The sequence below is a fragment of the Arvicola amphibius genome, chromosome 4 (genome assembly GCF_903992535.2).
Source record: "Arvicola amphibius chromosome 4, mArvAmp1.2, whole genome shotgun sequence".
Taxonomy (NCBI): Eukaryota; Metazoa; Chordata; class Mammalia; order Rodentia; family Cricetidae; genus Arvicola; species Arvicola amphibius.
The window spans coordinates 17,702,035-17,726,589 of record NC_052050.1 but is presented as its reverse complement, the minus strand read 5'-3'; the positions used below and the strand labels follow the sequence as shown (position 1 = coordinate 17,726,589).

At 52.7% G+C, this 24,555-nt stretch overlaps 1 protein-coding gene across 1 annotated transcript in view; it reads left to right on the top strand.

The window, feature by feature from the left end:
• The window catches only part of Wnt3 (Wnt family member 3), a 38,013-nt gene extending 13,458 nt beyond the window's left edge, over positions 1–24,555 (top strand). The window contains exons 2-4 of the mRNA XM_038328313.1: positions 20,010–20,251; positions 23,160–23,425; positions 24,076–24,555. Of these exons, the coding sequence (XP_038184241.1) occupies positions 20,010–20,251; positions 23,160–23,425; positions 24,076–24,555 (988 nt within the window). The remainder of the gene's footprint in view (positions 1–20,009; positions 20,252–23,159; positions 23,426–24,075) is intronic.

Sequence of the window (24,555 nt, the reverse complement as noted above, 5' to 3'; positions counted from 1 at the left end):
AAGGGTTACTTGAAAATTTCGGAGTCTCCATTTCTTCTATGTAAAATGGGGTGGGGGCAGTGTGATGTCAGGGAAGTTGTGAATTCCCCGCTATATAGGGGCTGAGCTGACAGTGACTGATCATGGCTGGTGTGCAGGTCATTCCAGTACAGCGAGGGTTGTCCAAGTACTCAGTGCCAGGAAAGAATGCGGGTCATCCTGCTCTAGAGAAAGGGCCACGCTGGGGAAAGCCATACACCCTGTGATGGTGTGTCCCAATTATCACCTTATTTGAAAACCAGAGTGGGAGTGGTTTGGTGCAGGATGCTAGTGATTCAATGAGGACACTGGCCTGACCCTGTGTCCTGGTGGCCTGCTCAGCCCCTGGCTCCTGGGAAGGGGTGGGCAAGTCAGATGTGGCTTCGGTGAGTTTTACTGGGGCTCCTGGACTGGTCTGTGCAGGTTTAATACGGCTGAGGCACCGGTCATTTCAGTCCTGCAAAGTGTGCTGAATAAGCCCGGCTGAGACTCCTGGGAGTCTGGGTTGCTGTGCACTGGGAGTCTGGGTTGCTGTGCACATCCGTCTTTTAGGGACGAGGGCCTTGCTGAGCCGCTTGGAGGCCCACAGACAAGAAGAGGTGATGTGCTGCTAGTGTGGCCAACTACCTGATATGTGTCCTCCTCAGACCACACACACACACACACAGAGCAAACACATCATATATGGGATGTCATAACAAGACGAAAACCTGAACTTCCCCACACCCTGAAGAACCAGAACATCTTCATCTGTCTACAGGCGTCTCCCTCCCCACCCCATCACTCTCTCCCTCCAGATGTGACCACATCCTGAATTTTGCCCTTCTTGAGAGAGGGGAGGGCGGGTGTCTGTCACTAATTCGGCTGAACTGTCCAAGGAGTCCTGTCAACTCATCCCCTTGCTGGGGTTACTGCCACACTTGGCTGCCGATATGGCTGCTGGGGACTGAACTCAGATCTTCAAACCTGCAAAACTTCCTGAGAGAGCTGTCGTCCCAGCCCCTACATATTTATTCCATGACTAGGATTAAAAAGCCAGCTGAGTGTGGTGGTTCACACCTGTAATCCCAGCAGTGGGGAGGCAGAGTAAGGTGGATCTCTGAGTTCAAGTTCCAGGACAGCCAGGGCTACACAGAGAAACCCTGTCTCAGACAGCAGCAGCAGCAAGAGATATGGAGTTCATGTGTGATTTTCTGTGATTTTCTCTTCTTTTTTGAGACAGAGTCTTATGGTATAGCCTTGGCTAGCCTGGAATTTACTAAGTAGGCCAGGCTAGCCCTGAACTCACAGAGCTCTTCCTTGGCTCTACCTCCCAGGAGCTAGGATTAAAGGTGTGAACCAGCACTTCTCTCTTTGTTCTTTCTGTATTATGTTTCTAAGTTCCGCGCTGCTGCCGAGTCTTTCTGTATTTCCTTCATGTTCACAGCTGTGGAGGAGTCACTATGTCTGCTCACTTTCTTCCACGGACACACATCTTTCTGTGTGCTCGGAGGAAAGCTCTCTGAAGACCCTAGAAGCAGCGCTGTCGGCTGTGGGAGGTGTGGCTAGCAACTCTTCCTGACGTTCAGCTGTTTCCTAGACAACGATTCCATCTTTTTCTCATCTTTCCTCTTCTGGTCTGGGACCTTCCAAAACTTTTTCAAGTTCCAGCCTCAGAGTCTCCCTTATCCCAGGTCTCTTCCCAGCTTGGCTTCTCTGCCCCCCCGCACCCTCAAGTCCTCTGAGCAATATTTGGGTCGCAGCACTATGTCTCAAAGTACGTCTCGTCACACCAGTCCTACACGGTCCTGCTGGGAAAGGCTTCTTGGGTCAAATAAATTTAGACGTTACCCTTGTCCGTCGGAATCCCAGTGGCACCAGGCGACCTGCAGAGGTGACCCTTGTTCTCATTTGTCTAGTCCTTTCCCCAGAGTAGTTAGCCCTGGAGCCTTTTCTCCCCTTAGGTATCAAGTGTTACTCGTTTTGGAAATTTCAGTCCTAGAAAAATCCTCCTGTCCCTTTTAACTTTCGGTTTGTTTTCGTGCTCTTATCCTCCCAACCGGGAGGCTGTAAATTCTTTTCAGCTTTTTTTGGACCATCCTGCATGAAGTGAGTGAATTTGGTCCAATGTCTCCATCCCAGAGGGGCTTGAGATGAATGAATGGCCGCAAGCGTGAGCAATGAATGAAGCAGCAGCAATCAGCTCATTGCTCTGAGGTCCAGCTGCGTCTCTAGTCCTGGGAGGAGTCAGAAGCTAGGGACACTTGAGGCTGTTTGGCCAGGGCCCAACCCTGCCTTCAGTAGTTCTGCAAAGCCTTCCTCCAACACCCACGTGGAATGAATCACTCAAATTAGGCCTCCTGTCACTGGTTCTGAGGCATCTGTTTCACAGGGAGGCCTGGAGCCCTTGCAGGGCAGAGGCTCGGTTCCATACGCCCCTCTGCTTCTCAAGAGCGGCTGCTTACTCCCTGGCTGCTGGGTGAATGCCGGCAGGGGAGGGCTCCTGTTTATCCTTCCCAGGGACTGGAAGGCACTGTAATGAAGTCTGCAGGCTCTGGAGCCAGACCAGAAGGTCCTTTAGCTGCCAGTCTCTGCCTCAGCTTGGAGACTGGACAGCTCCTCCTCTTCCTCCCACCCACAATTACTCCACTGACTACGCAAGCCAGCATGGTTTTGTTTTATATCAGTGAGATGGGGTCTCACTTTGTAGCTCTGACTGGCCTGAAACTCAATAGGTAGACCAGGCTAGCTTCAAAATTAGGACAACTTTCTGACTCTGCCTCCCAAGTACTGAAATTACAGTCATGCGCTACGACCCTGACTTTTTCGTTTGCTTGGGAGTTCTAGTTGTTGGTTTGTTTACATTGAGACAGGCTCTCGCACAGCCTGGGCTGGCCTGGGACTCACTGTTGGGTGGAGGATAAACTTCTGACCTCCCTGCCTCTATCTCCAAGTTCTGAGATTACAGGACCACACTCAGTGTATGTGATGGCAGAGACGGAACTCGGGGCTTTGTGTGTCTGATACAAGAGTTCTACCAAAGGAGCTACAACCCCAGACAGTTTGTTTGTTTGTTTGCTTTAAGGCAGGGTGTCACTATGTAGCTCTGGCTGACCTGGAACTCACTATGTAGGCAAGACTGTCCCTGAATTTATAATGACTCTCCTGCTCCAGCCTCCCAGATGCAGGGATTACAAACTGTGCACCACCATACGTGACACTGCTGGGGGTTTTGTTGCTTTGATCCTTTATTCATCCCATCAAACTGGAGCCCATAACAGCACCTGGTTGGGTTTTTGTGGCGATGTGGCGGGGGGGGGCGGTGTTGGAGGGAGAGAACACATAGGCAAGCAAGCAGGAAGTGGGGAGGCCAGAGGCTGGCTAGTGCCTTCACAGCAAACCCGGGAAGCTAAGTACATTGAGACAGAGATCTCTTTGAAACGGTGTGGATTGAGTGCCCTGTGCTGTAGCGGTGTCCTAGAATAGAGGGCTTACTGCCATGGTCCTCAACCTCCTGCTATGTGTGCTGGGAGATGTTTGCACACAGAAGCCAGGACCACTTTCCCCCAGGGTTAGAAGCTTCAGGCAGCAAGGCCTGAGGATGTTAGGGGCCTACTTCTCACCTCTGAGGGACACAGGATCCCTGATTGTCCTCCAGCTCAGGGAAACTTGTCAAACTTCATCATTCCCCACTTAGAATGGAGACCCCACAAGCTGCAGAGCCTTCATTCTAGACGTTAGTGCTGGCCACCCAACAGAGTGAGCATGGGGGCACTGCAGGCAGACTGAGGTGACATGCGGACTCCAGGGATGCTCACTGAGGAGCAGTGAAGGCTGGGGGCTTCAGTGACAAGCGATAGTCCCCTCAGCAAGGCAGGGCAGAACACAAAGTGGTCTGGAGGGCAGAGGCAGTTTAGATGAGAGTACCTAGCAGGTGGTCCAAAGATGCTGCTGAGCTGACAGAGCCAGAGAATCTTCTGCAGAAAGACTGAGATCTTTGTGGCCTGCTAAGGAAGGCATTCAAAACAATTCCTAGACCTTTTTCTGGTCTTCCCAGAGCTTGACTGGTGTGAGGAGTGGGGAGTGGGTGAAAGTCCTGGGTTTTCATCCTCTCTTCAGTGATACATGGTAACTGTGGTAAGGAAGGGCAGCCTGAATTTCCCAGAGATAAGGAAGGGCCCTGCTCAGTACTGACGCCTCAGCCTCAAGAGATACTTTATCAGGCTAGACCCAAGAGTGTCAAGGTTCCTGTCAGTCTCCTCTTTTCAGACTCACAGGTGGCCCCCACATGGATGCCTGTGGGATCTGAACTCAACAGCTAGCTATCATCCCTGCCTCCATTTACCTTTGCCCCTGTGAGTTGGTGTCCTGCTTGCATCTCTGTGTCTGAGGTTCCTTTCTTCTGAGAGCAGAAAAATCTGCGTAGTGCACCCCATTCTCCCTCTTGCCTCCTGGTCCGGGTCCCACTCGCTGGTGATACCAGATTCTGGCTGAACGCATTTATTCTGCACCCACTGTATGTACTGCACATCAAGGGTTGCACTTGGTTGGAAAGAATTAAAAAAAAAAATTAAAAGCAACAACAGTGCCAGGTGTGGGGGCACATACCTATAATCCCAGCTCTGCGGGGCTAGTGCAGGGTCATTTCCATATATCAGAGGGCAGCATGGGAAGCATAGTGAGTTCCAGGTCTTCCCAGTGAGACCCTATCTCAAGGTAATATAATACAATATGCCAACCCCCTATGGATTATCCATCCCAACCTGCCCTGTGACCCCCTTCTCTGGGTCTCCTCAGTTTTGCCTGGAAACTGGCTGTGTCCTTGCTACTGTCCCCAGCCCCTGTGTGAATAGCCCCACCATTAGCATACACAGTCTTCCAGGTGAGGGATCATGACAGCATTGGGTTAGTGTGGGCCACACCAGGTGCAGAACAAATGTGTTCTGCCGGAATGAATTGTTACCAGAGGATGGATCTAGGCTGTCAGACAAACTGGCATGGCTCTAGAAGAAGAGATCCAACCATTTCAGGCCCTGTGCTTCCTTCTGAGTCTCTGCTTTCTCACCGGAGCAGGGACAGCAGCCTGAACCCCTGGGGCTTTTTGAAAGAACACATCCAAATTCGGGGGTTCTGGGAAAGAGCTTTGCAGTCTCAAAGGTGCCCAGCTTATCTGAGAACCCACATCTTCTAGGTTTGGTATCTTGGAAGAGGCCTGCTAACCTGGAATTTTCTGTGGTTCCTTGAACCCATGTGTTTTACCCCTCTGATTCTGGAATCGGGTAGGAGGAGTCTCTTGTCTCCTGAGGATGCCTGGGATACGGTCCTGCTTTGATACAAATAACATAAACGTTAAAGGTATAAGATCCTTATCAACATTCAAGAGAAGAAATATCAGTAGGCAGAGGCCCTGGCGTGGGTCCAGTGCTCACCCTGAGGCTTTGCACACTGTAGAGACCTTGTCCCAATAAATGTCTCCTCTTGCTTTCTTAGCAACCTCAGTACCACTATCACCAGCTGCACGCCCCCAGACATGTCTCCTCGCCTCTACACCCGTGTCATCACCTGTCAAACGGAGATAATAACGTCATTGGGTTCTTTGGCAAATTAAAGGATGTATTTCATGTCAAGTGCCTTACGTGGTACCTGGCACAGAGTCAGGCTCAATAAATGCCGTCCTTTACAAATAATAATAACCATTTTGAGTGTCCTGGAAGTAGTTTCCCTCACTCGCTTCCACCAGAGCTCAGGAAACGATTTCTTCATGGCCTTATTCACTACTGTCTCCCCAGATAAGTGCCCCCCGTATTACTTATTCACCACTGAGTATGTTCCTGTAAAAGCTCTCCCATTTATTTCATTTATAGTTGTTTCCACAAAGAGGCCCTCATTACCTCATCTCCCCCTAGTTTGTGGGCTCCTCCTGTCTGAGGCCACTCAGGGCCAGAGTGACTCCTAAGGGATCTTTAGCCATTGGTCCATGTTGCTATCTGGCTGCCCTCATGCTGAGCAAACAACTCCTTTGTAAAAAAATATCTATAATTTGTCCAAGTTTAATGGTGCAGGCCTATAAACCCACCTGTTCAAGAGGCTGAGGCAGGAGGATGAAGTTCAAGGTGAACATATGCCTTTAATACCATCACTGAAGAGGCAGAGGCAGGTGATTCTCTGTGAGTTCCAGGCCAGCCTGGTCTCCATTGTAAGTTTCAGATCAGCTAAAACTGTATAGTGACACCCTGTCTCACCGAAGGTGGTTAAAAATAGGAAGCTCAAGGCAGCCTCTAGAACTTAGCAAGACTATCTGTCTCTATCTGTATATTCACATTTATATTATAGAGAAAGGGTTATTATATTTTATGCATATATGTTATATATTATAACATAATATGCATAGCTCAGCAATTGAGGACTTGCCTAGCAGTGTGAAGCCTTGGGTTTAATCCCCAGTACTAAAAAGAAATCTGTAATTAGAGTTGCTTGATTTAAATATGTATGTGTGTACGAGAGAGAGAGAGAGAGAGAGAGAGAGAGAGAGAGAGAGAGCAGAGTCTTTTGTGCACAAAGCCTGTTCTCTTCCAGAAGAAACACAATAAAACACAAGACTGTGGAGACAGGAATGGCTGTGGCCTTCTGGAATGGCAAGGCTGTCCACACTGAGAGGAAATGGGTGACCCGGGGGGATTCAGGCTGCAGAGACATCCTTTCCCTCATGGGCTGTGTGAAAGAACTCAGACATGCCGACCCCTGGAGAAGGCAAGTCTCGAGACCTGATCCCCAGGACTGTTTGTGGACCCCCCAGCACGTCTGAGCTTCTGTACTCATTGGCATGTAAACCCCCACTGCAAGGCTCAGAACTCTGGGTGGAGAAATCAGGGAAAATAGCGGGAAGACAGACAGATACAAGGAGGAATGTGGTATGGGCAGGGGTTGGGTCCCTAACAGAGCCCGAGACAAGGTTCCTTTTCAAAGTATTTTTCATTGGGACCTTCCTTTTCCAATAGATGTTAACTAGCACAGGGTTAGGAGCAAGGCTCTTAAACTTCAAGCTCAGAGGCGCCTGTGATTTATTCCTGGTCTATGTAGATGAGGGACATGTCCAAACACTTTTCACTCGGCGCTGCTGATCAAAAACAGTTTAGCTGCTGCGGCTGTCAAGATGGAGGCTTGAGAAACCTGGAGCGCTAGGATGAGGGCAACACCAGGGCTTGGCAAAGAAAGGCAGGCCCACTCTGGGTACCAGGAAAGGATGTGCGGCATGGGGCGGGGCAGGGCAGATAGGACCCAGCAGTGGAGCCTCGTGAGTGACCCCAGTCTCCTTGAAAAGCAGGGAGGACCCACTGGGCACCCAGACCCCTTGCATACAATGGATGCGAGGTCTAGCAGACATCATTACTGTGAATTTCGCGTGTAGCCATCATTGAGACCCAGTGACCCTCCTCTGAGTGCTGGAATACCTAATGGGGTCCTGCTTGGGTCGGCCAGCAGTTTGGAGAGTGAGAGGGGACTCACAAACCCAGAGAGGAAAGGCCAGGTCCCGTGGAGCAACTGGAGGCAGGAGCACGGATTGGTAAATGTGAAGGTGTGGGTGTGGGACAGGGGGTGCAAAGGAAGGTGTTGAGGCTCGCTCCCGGGAATGGGTCCGGGAGGGAGGAGCAGGCAACGCTTTGAACTTGCGCGCAGCCTCCAGAAGCAGGGCGGGGAAAGTCCAGGTGCCGACCAGGCTGCCTTCACCTGCGGATCCTTGGCGCTGTGGGGGACGAGGCGCAAGGAAGACCTCCTGGGAATGCGGTGGAAATACCCACCTTGAAAGGCACAGAGCGGGAACGTAGCCCTGAGCGCCGGGTGTGGCGAGGCTCCCGCCCCCATCCCTACCCGCCCCTGGCTGCAGCCTGCGCACCTGCTGCCGCTGCCCGCTGGTGCCCGCGCCGGTGCCGGTGCTGCCAGTGTCAATTTCAGGACCCCTACTTGGTGGTGCCCCCAACAACTGGGCCATCGTGGTTCCAGTCCTGCGCAGATTCCATCTAGAAGTCCCCACAAATGAGTTGGGAGTTTCTATTGTTCTTCAAAGTTTTATTATGAAAATTGTTAATGAGGGCTGTGGAGCTTGCTTAGAAGTTTAGGACTGGCCTGGCAGAGCATGCTACAAGGGCCTGGCGCTCAACACCACGACGCATGGGGGAAAGTGAACCAGAAAAGTTGGAAGGGGGCAAATGATGTAGCTCAATTCGGGTATGCGAGCCAGGAGGGTCATAGCGAGTGCCAGGCCAGCCAAGGCTACATAATGAAAAATAATGCAAGGAGCAAGCATCTACATGCTTCCTAGAGCAGCCATTTTTAATGTTTCACACATGCATGTTTGTTTTTGCTAAACAATTGCAAAAAACAATCACATCACCAACTCTGAGATTCGGATATGTGAGGTTGGCCCGGACCTCAAGACTTCACGCTGCTTAACCGGATTCCCGGTGATTTGGGCTTCTGGCGGTGTCCCCTGCTGCCTTTACCCTAAGGGTTTTTAACCCAGACTCAAGTCATTTGTTGTCTCTTGTCTTCATTTCATCCTAAAAGTATTTCTTCGTGTGCCCAACACACTTTTCAAAATGGCACTGGCTCTTCAGAGAGGCATGGCCCGTAGTCTCTCATCATGTGACCTGTTCTCAGCTAGTCTGCTGGCCTCTGTAGCGTCATCTGTAACTTGTTTCTGGCTCTCATTTCCCTGACTGAAGGTTACCTATTAGGTCAAATGTTTTTTCTGGTGAGTTTTATAGAGGCGGTTGTGTACCCGGCATTGCGCCATCTCCGGCCATCCTGCCGTCCTGCTTCTCTGGAGCTGTTTAATGGGCTTTCCTAGTCTCCTTCCTAAATGGGCTGGTCCAGCGGGTTAGTGCTGGAGTCCATGTGTCTGGGGTGTGCAGATCTGCCCCTGGTACGCCGGCTGCTTCAGTATCTGACTTGCCTTCCTGACCTGAGCAGCCAGCTGGGCAGTGATCATCCTTGGTCCTCCAAAGAGCATGGTACGGAGGTGTGGAGAAAGGTGAGCTCTCAAGGCTCGGTTCTAGCAGTAGCTGATGTCTGCATTGAAATGGGCAGGGAGGAACCTAGGTCCCGGTCAGCAGCTCTAGGTTGCTCTGGGAGTAGGTAGTTCTTCTAAGATTGTAACTATACTCACAGACACCTATATGCTCTCAGTGTCTAGCACAGGGCTGGCCCAGGGTAACTGCCTCTGAAATAGAGATATACAGTAGGCTTGTGGCCCTCGTGGAGCCCCCAGAGAGATGATCTTGAGCTCAGCTTTCTGTGTTTGAAGACTCAGATAGGATTTCCCAGGCTGTGCAGCAGCTATGGAAAGAGCCCAGAGAACCAGCAGGATGACTTCTGCCCGCAGCTTGCCATGGTGGTAACCTGACTGATATTTGGGCGGGGGGTGACTGGGGAAGTCAGTGGGAGCCACTGGGTCTAGTCCAAGGAGGCCCTTCCAGGGCTCCTGTGCCCGCTGGAAAGTCAAACTCTCCACTCAGTAGTTTCCAGAGACCGAGACAATTTGTCCTCTGAAAAGTGCTGCCATTTAGTGGAGAAATAGACTCGGTAGATGGCTCAGTGGAGGTTGTTCAAGGCTATGTCTCCCTCTGAGAAGCTGAAGAGATGACCAGAAGGAACAGTCTAAACTAGAGACAGCAAGAGGGGATTTTAATCTCGGATCTTGAGGAGTGAATAGGAGCTCAAAGGGAAATGAATGGCTAGGCAGGCTGTTTTCTCTTTTACCAAAACTTGGCTTGAAGGGGAAGCTACATGAGAACCCAGAATAGTTTTGACCCAAGAAGTGGCCATCTTCGTTTCTTAGAACAATTAACCAGACCCTGTCAGGCACCCCTCTGCTAGTGGGAGACTGTCCCTGCCATCTGTAACTCTCACTTAGGGGGGTCTGCAAGGAGGAAGTGGTAAAAGGGTCAAAGGTGCCAATGAAGCAAACCGGGCTTAGGGAATGTTCATAGTTCTGATTGGCAGGTCGATGGGTAGAGAGACTGCAGAGCCCAGAGAGAAAGGGATAGCCAATCAAGCTGTGCTCTCAGGCCTAGTATACAGGCTATCTCTTTGATACTGCTCTCAGCTTCTCCTCACGAGATACTCCTGTTTTTTAGAATTCCTACCCAGGAACTCTTCACACTTGGTCAGCTGCAGGATACCAGGATACCTTTTCTGCATAGGGTTGGAGACCCCATCTCATCCATACAAGGCAGGAAATAAGCGAGTGACACACGGAGTCACCCCCACTGACGCGTTGCAAGGCTTGTGGGAGGTTCTGTGTGGTATCAGGGCAATGGAGCTCTGGCTGGCAGTCGGAAGGCCTTAGACCTCTTTGAACCAGTGAAGAACATTGGATGAGTCACATCACTTTTGGGGGACCTCAGTTTCCCCCAAGAGAATAAAGTTAACAGTCCCACCAAGCTTTGACATTTCATGACTTGATACTTTAATGTACTAGCTGGCTATGTGACTGACCATTTACGGAAGGCTTCCAGTGGACGTCTAGAGTCTCTTATGTCCCACATACTCTCTCCAACCAGCCGGAGGCCATCAAGGGACACTTTGCAGGCAGAAACTTTTATCCTACAAGACTTTATTGTATTTATATCAGCCTTGTACCCAGAGACCCCTGCCCTTGCCAGGGTTTCAGGGATGCTCAGCATCCCCCCCCCCCCCCCCCCCCCAGAAAGACTAAATGCATCTGGAGGGAACTATGAGAGTCGTTACAACTGCCAGGCAGGGATGGTGTGACCCAAGCAAGCCTTTGATCCATGGTTGTCTTTTCTGTGAATCAGGGCCTAACTGTGGTGTCTGAGGCTGGAGGCCAGATCATGGTTTCCAAAGGCAAGGACTTAACCTGCTCAGGGCCGGTGGGAAAAGGAAGCTCGTGGGATTCCCTTGGGAACTGCTTGGTAGGAAATGACTTGTTTTTGACCTAAGCTTCCGGAAGCCATGTCCCTGAGACAGCTGGCACTTCTCAGAGAGACCTTCTTGGGGTCTGAGGTGGGAGGCCCCTGGCCTGGCCCTTCCACCCTTGGATGTCCTGGGTTGAGTCTTTCCCCTGGTAAGTCTAGAGAAGGTGAACCAGGCCAGGCTGCAGAGCAAGTGCTGGCTGCCAGAACCCTTGTCTCCCTTTCTCACCTTCCACCTTTTCCCCTCCAGTTCTCCGGATCCCTCCTTCTCTTCACACACCTACCAACCCTCTTCCCTCCTCTTCAGGGCCCACCAGCCTGCTCCATACTCCAACCCCCCAATTTAGCCAGGAGGGACAGTCCTTCTGTTCCCTCCCCCTTCTCCACTGTGATCTACTCCACCTACCAGTGAAATGAGGGAAGGGGGGCTGGCTCACAACACCTCAAAAAACAGGTTTCAACATTTTCAGGCAGCCTTGTCACACCTTATCAGATCAGGGCCTGCAGGCCAGGCCCGCTGTGGCGGAGCGTAGACTTTGCTACATTCCATTCAGGCTGGGCTGTCTTAGGCGAAAGGGTCCTCAGATGGAGGAAGAACTACCCCTCCCCTCCGATAGGGGTTCAAGAGTGACCCCTTGGCTGCACGCTTCTTCTCATGTCGTTTTCTTGCTTCCGTGGCTGCCCAGCATCAAGATTCTTTGGGGTCCCCAGCAAGTGCACTGCTTCCTTGAAGGGCTCCGCTTGGCCCCAAAAGGAGCTTCTAGAGTAGGGAGAGAAGATCAGTTGGAGTTACTCCCAGAATGTAGGCAGTCGCTTCGCCAGCAGAGCCAGTAAGTTTCGTTGCTGAGTTCCTCGGGAACCTCAGGGAGAAGGGGAAGAAGACGAAGGCCACCCTGCCCTTCTCAGTTACTTCCTTCCAGAAGGAATGGCTTTGACGTTGGTTTTCTTTCTTCAGGCCTGCGGGTTTCACTCCCTGATGTGGGCTGCCAGCCTGAAATACCCCTTTCTTCATATTCTCCAAGAGGCTCTGCCTTTTGTCTCCCGCCATGCTCATGGTGGTCTTGGTGACACGGGAAAGACCAGCAAAGCCCAAAGACCCAGAGTTCCGGTGAGCCAGCCTGAGAAACAGACAGAGATGCTGGTCCTCAGGCAGCTCTCCCTGGGTGGAGAAGATCAGGCTGAGTGTAAATCCAGAAGGGAGTCTGCATGGGAGGAGGTTAGGTGATGGCTCCACCTGGCTGAGGTAAAGGCTTAGGGGAAGCAGAGCTCTCATCTAGATAAGGGACGGAAGAGGAAGGAACCATGTGATGGCTGCCCACACGTGCAGGCTGTGTGCCTCTGTAAGGACCATGAGCCGGAAGCCAAGGACGTAACCGATGGTCCCACAGGTTTTGTGCCTATCCGTGTGAGATTTGGCCCGGGCCAGTGTTGTGCCTCCTTGCCTGGGTTACCATATGGTATCAGCTGGCCCACCATGAGGCTTCCAGCTGGCCCAACTCCCCCAGGTACTATTTCTGTCCTCATTCATAACCTTCTCCCTGTCCCTGAAGCCCTTGTCTTGAGACAGGCAGCAAGTCCATCCGCTGCGATGGCCCCGGCTAACCTCTCCGGCGCACCTGAGCCCAGTGCCACTGAGGCCTCTGGCGATGGCAATGTGTGCCAACTGTCACACCAGCCTCCCAGCTGCTCCGCCAGCTTTTGATCTCGAGTGCTGTCCTTGTCCCACTGCACATGTGACAGATAGATCAACAGACCAAAGTCCAGCTTAGGATGCTTCAAGCTCTGCCAGCCTGCCTAGGGTGGCATAAAGCTGGGCAGGTGGGGCCCCTTGCCAGCCTCTCTCCCCTCATCTGTTCCTCTGAAAAGCCCAAGACTTCAAGTGAAAGATAAAATGGTCACTCAGGTGTGCCAGCTGGCCGCTCTCTGCTCCAGGTGCTTAAGAGAACCCGGATCTAATTACCAGGTGCATAGCTGTTCCTGATCACAGCAGCGGGCCTCCTGGTCTCACTCTGGAAGACTCAGCCATCTCGCCCTGTTCTATGGCAAAGATGACGGGGTTGGGGGGTTGTAAATGACAAGGGTCCAAAGACCATCTCCTGCCCATGTGTGGCATTCGTAGTGCTCTGAGCTGGCAGGAGCTTGAAGAGGGCTTGTTGGTCTGCTGATAGATGCCTCCTGGCCCGGGCGCTCCTCCGCGGGGCTTCATTCATCTCTGTGTTCCTTGCACCTGGAGCTCCGCCAGGTCTGCCGTCATCATTCAGTAAGAGACGTTGACTGAACAGGCGCTGAGTGAATGTGTTTACCAGGGAAGGACTTGAGCCCAGCTGCTGGAAGCAGGCCCTCCATTTGGTTCTCCTCCCTGAGCCCAGTCTGACGACCCAGACTCAGGCAAACTGGAAACCCAGCCCTAGGTTGGGCCCCTCCCTTTTCCTCTCAGCCCCCGTGTGTGAACTGAGATGTCTCTGTTCCTGCTGGATCTGGAAAGGCAGAGGTGAACCAAGCAGCAAGGGATGGAGAGAGGTCCAGGGGCCCCTCACTTCTGTGAAGGGCAGCATCTAGGTTTCCTGGGTGAGCTCCAGGCACAGCACCACTCAGACAGTCCCTCCTTGGCCATGCACTGTGCTGCTGGGAAGGGTGGAGTTGCATGCTCGGCTTGCACAGGGCCTGTGTGTGTCTGAGATCAGCACGGATTCTAGGAAGGATTCTACGGGAGCAGATGCATCTTGAATTTTGTCCTTTCTCTCACTTTGTCAACGTTTCTTGCCGAGGCGCCAGAACAAACGTGCCCTTCCAGGGCTGGCAGGGTATCCAAGAGCTGAGAGAACCCTGGCCCACCTGGCTCAGCTCCTTCCCAGCCCTCAGACACAAGAGGGAACTTTGTCCCCTCCTTTGTAATTCCCACCAGTTCTACCTTGTCTAAGTGGGAAGGCCATACCTTGGATCTTTCTGCTCATTTCTCAAAATTTTCTTTGGGCTTCTGGAAGTTTCCATATTACTCAGACAAGGTAGAGTTCTACTGGACCAGAAGCAGGTTGGGTCTCTGTTGAGTATTGTCTAGAAGCCAGCAGACAGTGTACCTGGCTCTGTGCCTTTATGGGACTTTTGGAAACCTCGTGGTCTGTGCAGAAGAAAGACCTTGGGGGAGAGGGACCCTCCTCTCCCTCCCAATCCCTGGGTGTTTATTTCATGAGGTCCTAGGCTTGTGAACCAGAATCTCATGGTGACCCCTCTTCGAGGCTGGAAGGATGGCTACTGATCTCCATGAGAAGGCAAGGGCAAGGACTCCCATGATCCCAAGAAGAACGAGATAGGGGTGACTTGACCTCAGAACTCATCCTGAGACCAATGAAGGAGCTAGAGAGCCTTTTCCTTATGCTGTGGGCCCAAATACATTCTGTCCACTCCTCCGAGTTCTAGAGAAGCTTCTGATAATGTGCTTTATCATATCCTGGGGCTCATAGGAAGAGCCAGGGGTGCAGGGGGGAAGAGCCCGTTGGCGATAGAGAGCTGTGGCCACGGCGCCTGATCTTTCCAGTCAACTGAGTGACCCAGAGAAACAACAAAACCTATCTGAGCTTTGGTATCCCCATAAAACTGGAGCAGACCAGTGGCTCTCCAAAAGTTTCTTTAAAAGTTGAGGAATCCAGGTAGACACAGTCCTGGTCATTTTAGTGATTATTAATTGTATAAATCAATACGTTAAGTACATTCCAAAGTCATGTGACTATCACCATTATTTCTAGAACATTCTCATCATCCTAAACAATCATTACTGTGGAATATGAACCTAGGCTGGGACTGCTGGATCCTATGGAAATTCTGTACACACACACACACACACACACACACACACACACACACACACATCCCTCTTTTTAAATATGTTTTAAATATAGGGAGAGGAGGTAGGTTGTGCTTGTGGCCATTTTCAAACAAAAATAGTTAGCAGTTAAGACAGCCTGAACCTGGGTGACCCCCAACACCTCCCTAAGCTCTAAGATCCTGTATTGGGAGGCTCTAAACTTAAAAGCAAACAAAACAAGCCGGCTTGGGTACAGGGGAGGCTACCTGGTATGATGAGCCTGGTGTTGACAGAGGCAGCCTGGCCCCGGTAGGGGCTCAGTCATGCTGGGGGATGCAGAGTTTGCAGGTATTCGAGGCCACAAGGACACCTCTTTGTAAGTCAATGCAGCAGCTAGGCTGCCCTGAATTCTCTGACTAGGGCTCTGGATGTAGCTCAGTTGGCCTTCAGAGCCGGCAGGAAGGCCTGAGTCTGGTCTCCAGCACTCTATTAACTGGGTGTGGTGGCTCATGTCCACAATCCTTGCACTCAGGTATAGGTTCAGAAATTGAAAACCGTCCTTGGCTACCTAGGGAGTTGAAGGCCAGCCTGGGATACATTGAGATCCCTGTCTCTAAAACCAAAACAAGACAAAGATTCTATATCTCACTATGAAAAGTATTAACAGGCTGCTTGTGCTTTCTTTGGGAACCGCCCCAGATCTTTACCCCATATGCCTTCAAATTAATTATGTATGTAAATAAAGAATATAAATTAACCCATTAAAATTGTTGCTCTGAGCTGGATGTGGGGTGCACACCTATAATCCTAGTACTCGGGTGTCTGAGACAGGAGGATTGCAAGGTCAAGACCCGAATGGGCTACAGGCTATGGTCTTGTCTCAGAACACTAATATCTAGGCCTGTGACTCAGCAGTGGAGCCCTTGCCTACCATGGGCGAGGTCCGGTCTCCCTCTCCAGCAAGGAAATCTTTATGTCCTGTCTTGTCACCATGTACACCCACCCACAGCCTCTATCCACGGGTGTCCGAATAGGTGATAAAGAACCCCAGGGCAAGAACAGACAAGGCTATAGGGATGTTCTCAGTCTGGCCTAATTGGAGAGTGGTATTTCTCCCTTTGGGGTCAGCACCCAGGTCCCTATGATCAGCCTGTGGTTTGATGCCTCCTATGGCCCATTCACCTGGCTACTTGGATCTGCCTGGGCCCAGCTGAATGGCGGGTGGTTGGGATGAAGGATGAGCTGTCCCTGGGGCTGAAGGCAATAGGACTTTGGGCAGAGCAGGGCAAGAAAGGGACAGGAGCTGGGTATAAATAGCCCCTACCCAGTAGGGCAGGCCTGGCAAGCCCTCTGTCCTCCCCCTCACCAGCTGCTGGTACCAGCCATGCCCCAACCTCTTTTGGGAGCCTGGCCATCATCTCAGATCCTCACTGTAGGAAGTCCCTCAGCGGAACTGAGGAGTCTTGTCCTGTGTGTGGGTGCAACCTCCGGCTGCCTGGAACCTGCCGAGTGGGGGCATCAGGCAGGCTCTTTGGGGCATCCTCTATTTCTTGCCTGGAAGCCCAAGTGTGCTGGTGTGTGTGTGTGTGTGTGTGTGTGTGTGTGTGTGTAACAATAGAAGACACGCCCCTTTTGTGACATGCTACAAACAAATTAGCCAGCCTTCTGTGGTGAGGAGGGGAGAATGGGGTGCAGGCAAAACTCAGGCTAGGAGAAGTTATTTCTGCTTTGGAGCTCATGGAAGTCTTTACAAGTGATTCAGGATGGGTTTGCCTTGGGTATGGGCTGCAGAGAGACACTCAGGTGGAGGGCTCTGCCTGCGCAAAGGGTGTGAAGCAGTTTCAGCTGCCCCTAAGGCAAATCTAATCAAAGCCACTCACACTGGGGAGAGAGCGAGAAGAGGAGGCTCTCATGTCAACTCTCCCTGGGGGACAAGCTCTTCTGTAATGGGGACAAGAAGTGGGTTATATGTCTGCGAGGATGGAATGTCAGCCGTGCTGCGTGGGCACAGCTCAGGACCGGCAGGGCATGTCTGGGAGGGCAGCTGTCCTACAGAATTCAATCCCAAGAAGAGCCCAAAGCCATCCATAGATCTGAGCCGCATCCCTAGAGGCTCTGGCTAATTATCACAGGATGTCCAGATCCACTGAGACCTTTGACCAGAGCATCCTGGAAATACTCTCTGGTTAGCTTGAACATCCATCCAAGTCACACATGGCTTTGCTCAACTTGGCCTGTCAGTCAGGGGGATTTGCTCTGCCGGTCCTGACAGGGCTGTTGGTGAAGGGTCTTCTCATGTATGATGGGAGGGGGCTTTGGAAATTCTGGAGTGTTGTACCAAGTCAGGGAAACAAGGATGAGAGAAATGAGCCAGGGACATGGCAGGGACAGAGGACTGATGGCAGGGAACCTGAGTTGGCCACCATTCCTTGAGGGATTCCGACATGCCCGGCACTTAGCTCTGCACCTTTACTTCTCCTGTGAGGTCTGTCTCACAGACGAGGAAACTGGGATGTGGAGAAAAGTTAAGAAAATTGCTTGGGCCGGGCGGTGGTGGCGCACGCCTTTAATCCCAGCACTCGGGAGGCAGAGGCAGGCGGATCTCTGTGAGTTCGAGACCAGCCTGGTCTACAAGAGCTAGTTCCAGGACAGGCTCCAAAGCCACAGAGAAACCCTGTCTCGAAAAACCAAAAAAAAAAAAAAAAAAAAAAAAAAAAAAAAAAAAAAAAAAAAAAAAAAAAAAGAAAATTGCTTGGATTGGCAGCTTGAGGAAGACAGAGCTGGGTGTGAGCCAGGGTAAGGGTCCAGGTTTGGAGGGAGGAGGGAGCATAACTCAGGGTGACAAGCTGTCTGCACTGAACCCTGGAAGGTTTTCTTTTCTAGTAACTGCAGTGCTTGGGAGGTGAGACTAGGACTGAGTGCTGGGAAGGAGCATGGTAAGGGGTAGAAGGGAGGGAGGGAGAGAGGGAAGAAAGAGAACATATGTCAGGAGGGAGGTTCAACTCCAGCACTTTGAGCCCTGCAGATCCAGGCAGGTTTCTTAGTTTCTTTGCCTTGGTTTCTTGTCTGTGAAATGAGAGGTTAGTGAAGACTACAGTTTCTACGTCACAGACCTATGAGGATTAAACAGGATAAAGATATAAACATTTAGAACTATGCCCAGCCCGGGTCAGACCTATAATACATGTTGGAGTTTTCTTCTATACACGGGGTGGAGCAGATGACGGTTTGCTGAGCTCCCTCCAGGGCTTCATGTGCTATGTGCCATCAGTCTGGGCTCACCATTGTCTCCCACTTAGACACGAGCCCACTAAGCTGTAGACAGGCCAGGCCTGAAGTCACCCCAGCTCCTTGGGGACCCAAGCAGACACTGTCTATAAGGCAGAGGTAAGTGACTTGCCCCAGAGCTCTGGAGCCAGGCAGTGTAGTTTCCAACAGTGGTCCCATGTGTGGGCTGTGATCTGTGCAGTTAGTAGAGTCCCTACTGTGTGCTGGGTTGCTATCAGGCAACTCGAGGAAAGGGCACTGAGTGAGGGGAGCTGGTAGTTAGCCATGATGGTGTGCCACGAATGGCTTCAGTGGCTACCCCATTCTTTCTTTCTCACTCTTGTTCTGTCGTAATGTGACAGTGTCGTGTAGCCCAGGTTAGTTTGCAATTCCTGATCCTCTTGCTTCTCTAAGCACTGGGATTGCAGGAATGCACCACCACGTCCCCGACTTTTCCTTTTCAAAAGGATTCAGAACTTGGGTTGGGGAGAGCTCAGTGGGGGGGTCACTTGCTAGGCATGCATGGCTGGACATGGCTTCTTAAGGTTACTAATTCCAACCCCCTAGTTCTGCCTCCCCACTCTCTCTTCCCAATGAACAAATGGGAAAACCTGGACTTCCTCCCCTGGTAGCTGAGGCCAGAGGGGCCTGAAGCAGTGGTGCTGTGTGTCACGTTGCCCTGGAGTCTCTGGATTGAGCAAGACTCTGAGCATCTAACGTGGGGGAAGGGTGCTGGGGAAGCAGCTCATAGCCTATGCTGATTGGCCTGGGGCAAGCGGTCTGGAAATCCTGATTCTCCATCACAGGACAGAGATGATCAAAAACTGATCAGGCCCATTTCGTGCAAGGTGCTGAACAACCAGAATCCATAAATGGCCAGTGTTTGGTTCACCTGTGCCTAGCCAAGGTAGTTTTTGTGTGCTTTCTTCTAGCCCACCCTAGAGGCCTACCCTAGGCCCTCTTCCCAAAACTCCCGCACCCAGGACTTGACCTTGGCTAGTGTCTAGGTTACCTTCTTCTAGGACACTGCTACTTATATGGGGCTGGCCACAATTGACTGTGAAGTTCCAAGACACGTGACATCATTTCTGCTGTCCCTTTCTTGGGAAGGGGGAAGGAAAAAGTAGAGACACCGGCAGTACTTTGATTTTTCTGGAGTTGGACTTCCCAACATATAAAATCCCGAGGGTAGAATAGGGTGGCTGTACTGAAGCAACAGGGCTTGGGGAAATACCTGCTGAGATTTTTCCTTTTGCTCTCGAGTTAAAAGTAATCATGAAACGGAGCCTCTGTCTCTGGTGAGAGGGGAGGTGGCACTCTAGAAACTTCTAGGGAACTATAAAGATGGTGGCGGAGGTGCTTGCAGATAGAGCACTTGATGCCATCAGAGACAGACTCTTGGTCAAGTATGTCTAATCCTGGGAAAGAGCTGGGGGACTTGGTGTGTGTGTGTGTGTGTGTGTGTGTGTGTGTCTGCTGAGACTTATGCTTTCATTTTTGTTGTTTTTTCTAAGATGGAGCTAGAGTCACAATGGCCTCTGCTTCCTTTGTCCTTTATGTTTGCATTCCTTCCCATGAATGGCTGTTAGTCTCCACATGGCCCGTGAATCCTGGAGTCCCTGGGAGATTCCTCAGCTGGACTCCTGCAATTCCCACCAGGGCAACTGGGCCCAGGCACTGGGCAGAACTTGATCTCGGCCCCAATTCTATATTTCCAGTCCAGGGTTATTTTCATGACAAAGTACAGACCCACAAAGTCCCTCCTCCCCCAGAGGCTCTGCTGTTCCACATACCCTGCAAGTCAGAGGGACACTGCCCAAACCAGGGCTGTGCCCTTTGCGGACACCATGTCCTCAAGGAAGTCAAAAGCAGCACATGAGGTTATAGAGGCTTCTCAGAGCCATGGATCATCCTACCCCTCACCCCACTCCCTCCCCTGTGAAGACATGACATCCATACTAGGCCATGTGTTTTATGTCTACAGTGCCATCCCCGTTGTCTGTCTGCAGGTCCCTGGCCCTGGGCCAGCAGTACACATCTCTGGGCTCCCAGCCTCTGCTCTGCGGCTCCATCCCAGGCCTGGTCCCCAAGCAACTGCGTTTCTGCCGCAATTACATCGAAATCATGCCCAGTGTAGCAGAAGGTGTGAAGCTGGGCATCCAGGAGTGCCAGCATCAGTTCCGGGGCCGCCGATGGAACTGTACCACCATCGACGACAGCTTGGCCATCTTTGGGCCTGTCCTGGACAAAGGTACTTCCCTGGGGCTGGGTAGGTGGTGGCTGGGAGAGTGGGGGTGTTGGGAAGGGTCCCAGGACTCTGCCCCCTTCCTCCCACCGTGGGAAACTCTGAAACCAAGATCTCCCCAGGGGGGTAATAAAGCTGGTGGAAAGTGGGTGGGGTCCATCTCTGGACAGAGCTGGCTGTCTCCGCATCAGCACATCTTTTCTGGTGCTGCAGGGGGCTGGGCAGCCCTGAGATGCCTCAGGGTTGGAGACTGGAGGACAGGCACCAAGGAGTCCAGAGCCTTCCTTCCTGGCTGACACAGCAGGGGCCCCAGGCTTTGATGTGGACATGAGTGATATTTCCCTTATGCTGTGTTAAGTGCTATGCAAATACAGCTTTGGGGGTGGGGGTGGGATGGTGCCAGGCCTAGGTGTTCTGCCATGGAAAAGTCCCCTGGGTCTGTTGAAGCTGCCTGGTGTTGGTAGCACTGTGTGGCCTCCAAGGGTCCCCTGAGAGTTCTCGTTGGTTCCCATGTCCTGAAAGCAAGACATGCCCATAAACTGGTGGCCTCAGCTATCTTGAGACCTGGAAGTGTAACCAGCTGTGACCCTAGTGGATGAAAGTAGCCGCATTTGACTTTGAACATGGGGTGTAAGAGAGGGAGGATGAGTGGGGAAACTGCTCCTAAGAAGGGGATTTTGGCTCCAGAACCTCTTGTGTCCGGGAATTTAATGACCCTAGCTGGGCTGTCCTCGAAGTTTTGCCAGCCGGTGGGGGGTGGGTACTCCTCCTCCTATAAGGAATTGGTAAAAGCTGCCTTCACAGCCAGGAAGAGGAGGGGTGATCAGCTGAATTTAGGACAGAAGAACTGACTAACTACGCTACCTACTGGAGTGAATTAAGTTCCCTACTCGCCTACCCCCCTCCCCGCCCCCACCTGGGTTTCTAGAACGACCTACAGTAAAAAAAAAAAAAAATAGCTGGCTATTGTCATGGGACAGGAGGGCAATTAGCAAATCAATGGATGATGATTCTGTTTACGCTTCTATTATCAAAGCTAATTATTCCTTGTTTACATAAAAGGTTTGGCCTCTAATTGGGGCCAAGTGGCGGCGGCGACTGGCTTTTCAAACCTCATCTCGCCCGCCTGTTGGTCTCACCGCCTTCCGGCGCCCCACCTCAGTCCAGGTAGCGCTTAATCAAACAGCCCGGCGTCCCGACGCCACCCCAAAAGCAACACTGGCCTTCTGATCACGCGTCCCGCCCAGGACATCGGCCACCTAGACCTTTCAGCGTTTATACCGGTTCGCTATAGGTCTGTTGGTTGTTTAGATTCGCCTCAGGGGGTTGTGCTACAAGCTTCGGTCCCACTGCAAGAGGGCAATTTGTGTCCCGGTGTGCAAGGAATATGGATGGTACTGAGACTTTGGGATTTGATGAAGGCAGTGGGGTGAGGTTCCAGGAAAGTGTACCCGCGCCCCCGAGGTCCCGTGGGTCCTGTCCACTTTTGCTCATGTGCACATTTGCCCAGCAGGTGTGGGGTGAACTCCCGGAAGGCGCGAGGCCGCGGTCCCCAGCGGCTCCCCGAGGGCGCGAGCGCCGCCCCCCGCCGCGCGCCCGCTGCGGTCGCTGCACTATTCACACGCCCTCTGGCCGCCGCCTCCCGGGGATCGCGCTGCCCGGCGCCGGGGCTGGGGGCGCGGCCCGGCCGCGGGAGCCGCCCATTGCTACGCGGTGGCAGCCGGCCCGGCGGCCGAGGCCCGGCGGCCGCATTATGCGGGTAATGCGGTGTGACACCGCGCGAACAAAGGCGGATTGAGCGGCGCAGCGGGCCCCGCCGGACAGGGACCGGCACAGCGGGGCTGGCAGCGCCGCTCCCAGGCTAATCCCCGCCCCGCCCCCGCCACCCCCGCGGCCCCGGCGCTGGGAACCGAGCGTGGCGGGGCCGGGTCGCCGGAAGCCAGGGGCGCCCTCCCCTGGGGCGCGCGGGCCCGGAGGCCCGGATCACCACTGCGCGCAGCCCCCGGGCTGCGCCAGCTCCAGCTCGGCGTTCCCCGCCAGGCTACGGGGAAAGTGGGACGCGCCCCTGCTGTGCAGGTGGCGCGTGAGGGCGTCGTGCCAGCAGAGGCTGCCCCGGCTGTGAGAACTTTGTATTAAGGATGGGCCACGACCTAGGAAAGGAGACTTGGGTCCAACCACCTGTATAATATGGCACGACCTGCTTTGGGGTCCTATAAGAAGAGATTGCTGAACCTCTGGTCTCCCAGTGCTCTGTCTATAAAATAAGAGTTTAGAATATTTTAAGGAATAAAGCTCCCGAAAGACAGAACTGTATGTACGCAGTATTCATGGGGTGGCTTTTACTCTAACAAGGCTAGGGACACCCCTTGAGATTCTCCTCTTCCCGTGTTCCTGGGGCCAGAGACAGAAAAATTGCCCTTTGTCTCAACCCTTGGGGCTTAGAAGGATGTGGACACGAAATAAAGAGCTTTATGGCGGGAGAAGCTGCACCCATTTTACAGAGTGTAATGTAAAGCTCAGATGAGGAATCTGCCTTCGGGGAACGGAGATTCGGACTGAACTTGGATTAGTAGGTTTAGGTTGCAGATTCCAGCCTCGGGAGTAGGCGCTCAGAACTGTTTTGTAAATGAGTGCTTGTGAAGGTCAAGGTTGGAGACCAAGAGCAGGGCAAGGCCACCTTAGCTCCTCAGTGATCATTCCCGCCCCACCATAGACGCTCCTTTCATGTAGCATTGCAGTCCTGGCCTCAGTTTGCCCATCCGTAAAGCTAGAAGACCAGCTAGGGTCTGAACTCGCTAACGAGGAGCAGGAGGGCACCTGGCTCTTCTTCCCTCGATGGTTGTCCAGCCCTCAGAGGCAAGACTTTGTAACCTAGGCTCCAGCCTGACTGTCTTCTCCCGACATCCTCCTGCAGCCACCCGCGAATCAGCCTTCGTGCATGCCATCGCCTCGGCTGGTGTCGCCTTCGCGGTCACGCGCTCCTGCGCCGAGGGTACCTCCACCATCTGCGGCTGCGACTCGCATCATAAGGGACCACCTGGAGAAGGCTGGAAGTGGGGCGGCTGCAGCGAGGACGCCGACTTCGGGGTGCTGGTGTCGCGGGAGTTTGCGGATGCACGGGAAAACAGACCCGATGCCCGCTCGGCAATGAACAAGCACAACAACGAGGCGGGCCGCACGGTGAGTCAGCTGCCCACAACTCTGGGGACCCAACCAGGGATCCTGGCCCTCTAGGATCCCATCTACACCCCATAGGACGCTCTTGACGGCTCTCCTCCCACTCCCCCAGCTACTTCTGAGTGGGTTATTAGTTTTACGTACATTTACTAATTCATTGTCTCTGTGTATCCGTGCCATGCTGTGTGTGTGCGGAGGTCTGAGGGCAACTTGTAGCCAGCTCTCCCCATCTTGTAGGTTCTGGTATCAAACTCAAATCATCATGCTTGGCCCTGCTCCTGGTTCTTTGGGGGAAAATTACTCTGCCAGAGAGTGTGGCTGCCCTATAGGAGCAAGCACCTGAAGACTTAAGCTATGCTGCTTGACAGGCTTAGTCTGCGTAGGTCTGTGATGTGGTTGTCTGTGGGGACTGACTTTGAGTCCAGTCTTACCCCTTCCTGTGTTTGTGGAACCTTGAGCCAATCACTTGGCTCCCAGCATCAGCATTGAAGGGGCATGACAGTCTCTATTTTGCACCACTAGTGTGGATGCCACGTGAATGGAAAGCCTGCCAAGGCTTGGGATGGGACTAGAGACCCTGGTTTCCAATGAGGGTGTGGTACCCCAGGTGGGTCACTCTGGGCTAGCTGCTGCTCTTCTCCCCCCCCCCCCAGACCATTCTGGACCACATGCACCTGAAGTGCAAATGCCATGGGTTGTCGGGCAGCTGCGAGGTGAAGACCTGCTGGTGGGCCCAGCCCGACTTCAGAGCCATTGGCGACTTCCTCAAGGACAAGTACGACAGCGCCTCCGAGATGGTGGTGGAGAAGCACCGGGAGTCCCGAGGCTGGGTGGAGACTCTGCGGGCCAAGTATGCGCTCTTCAAGCCCCCCACCGAGAGGGACCTCGTCTATTATGAGAACTCCCCCAACTTTTGCGAACCCAACCCAGAGACGGGCTCCTTCGGCACCAGGGACAGGACTTGCAATGTCACCTCTCATGGCATCGACGGCTGCGATCTGCTGTGCTGTGGCCGCGGCCACAACACGAGGACCGAGAAGCGGAAGGAGAAATGCCATTGTGTCTTCCACTGGTGCTGCTATGTCAGCTGCCAAGAGTGCGTTCGCATCTATGACGTGCACACCTGCAAGTAG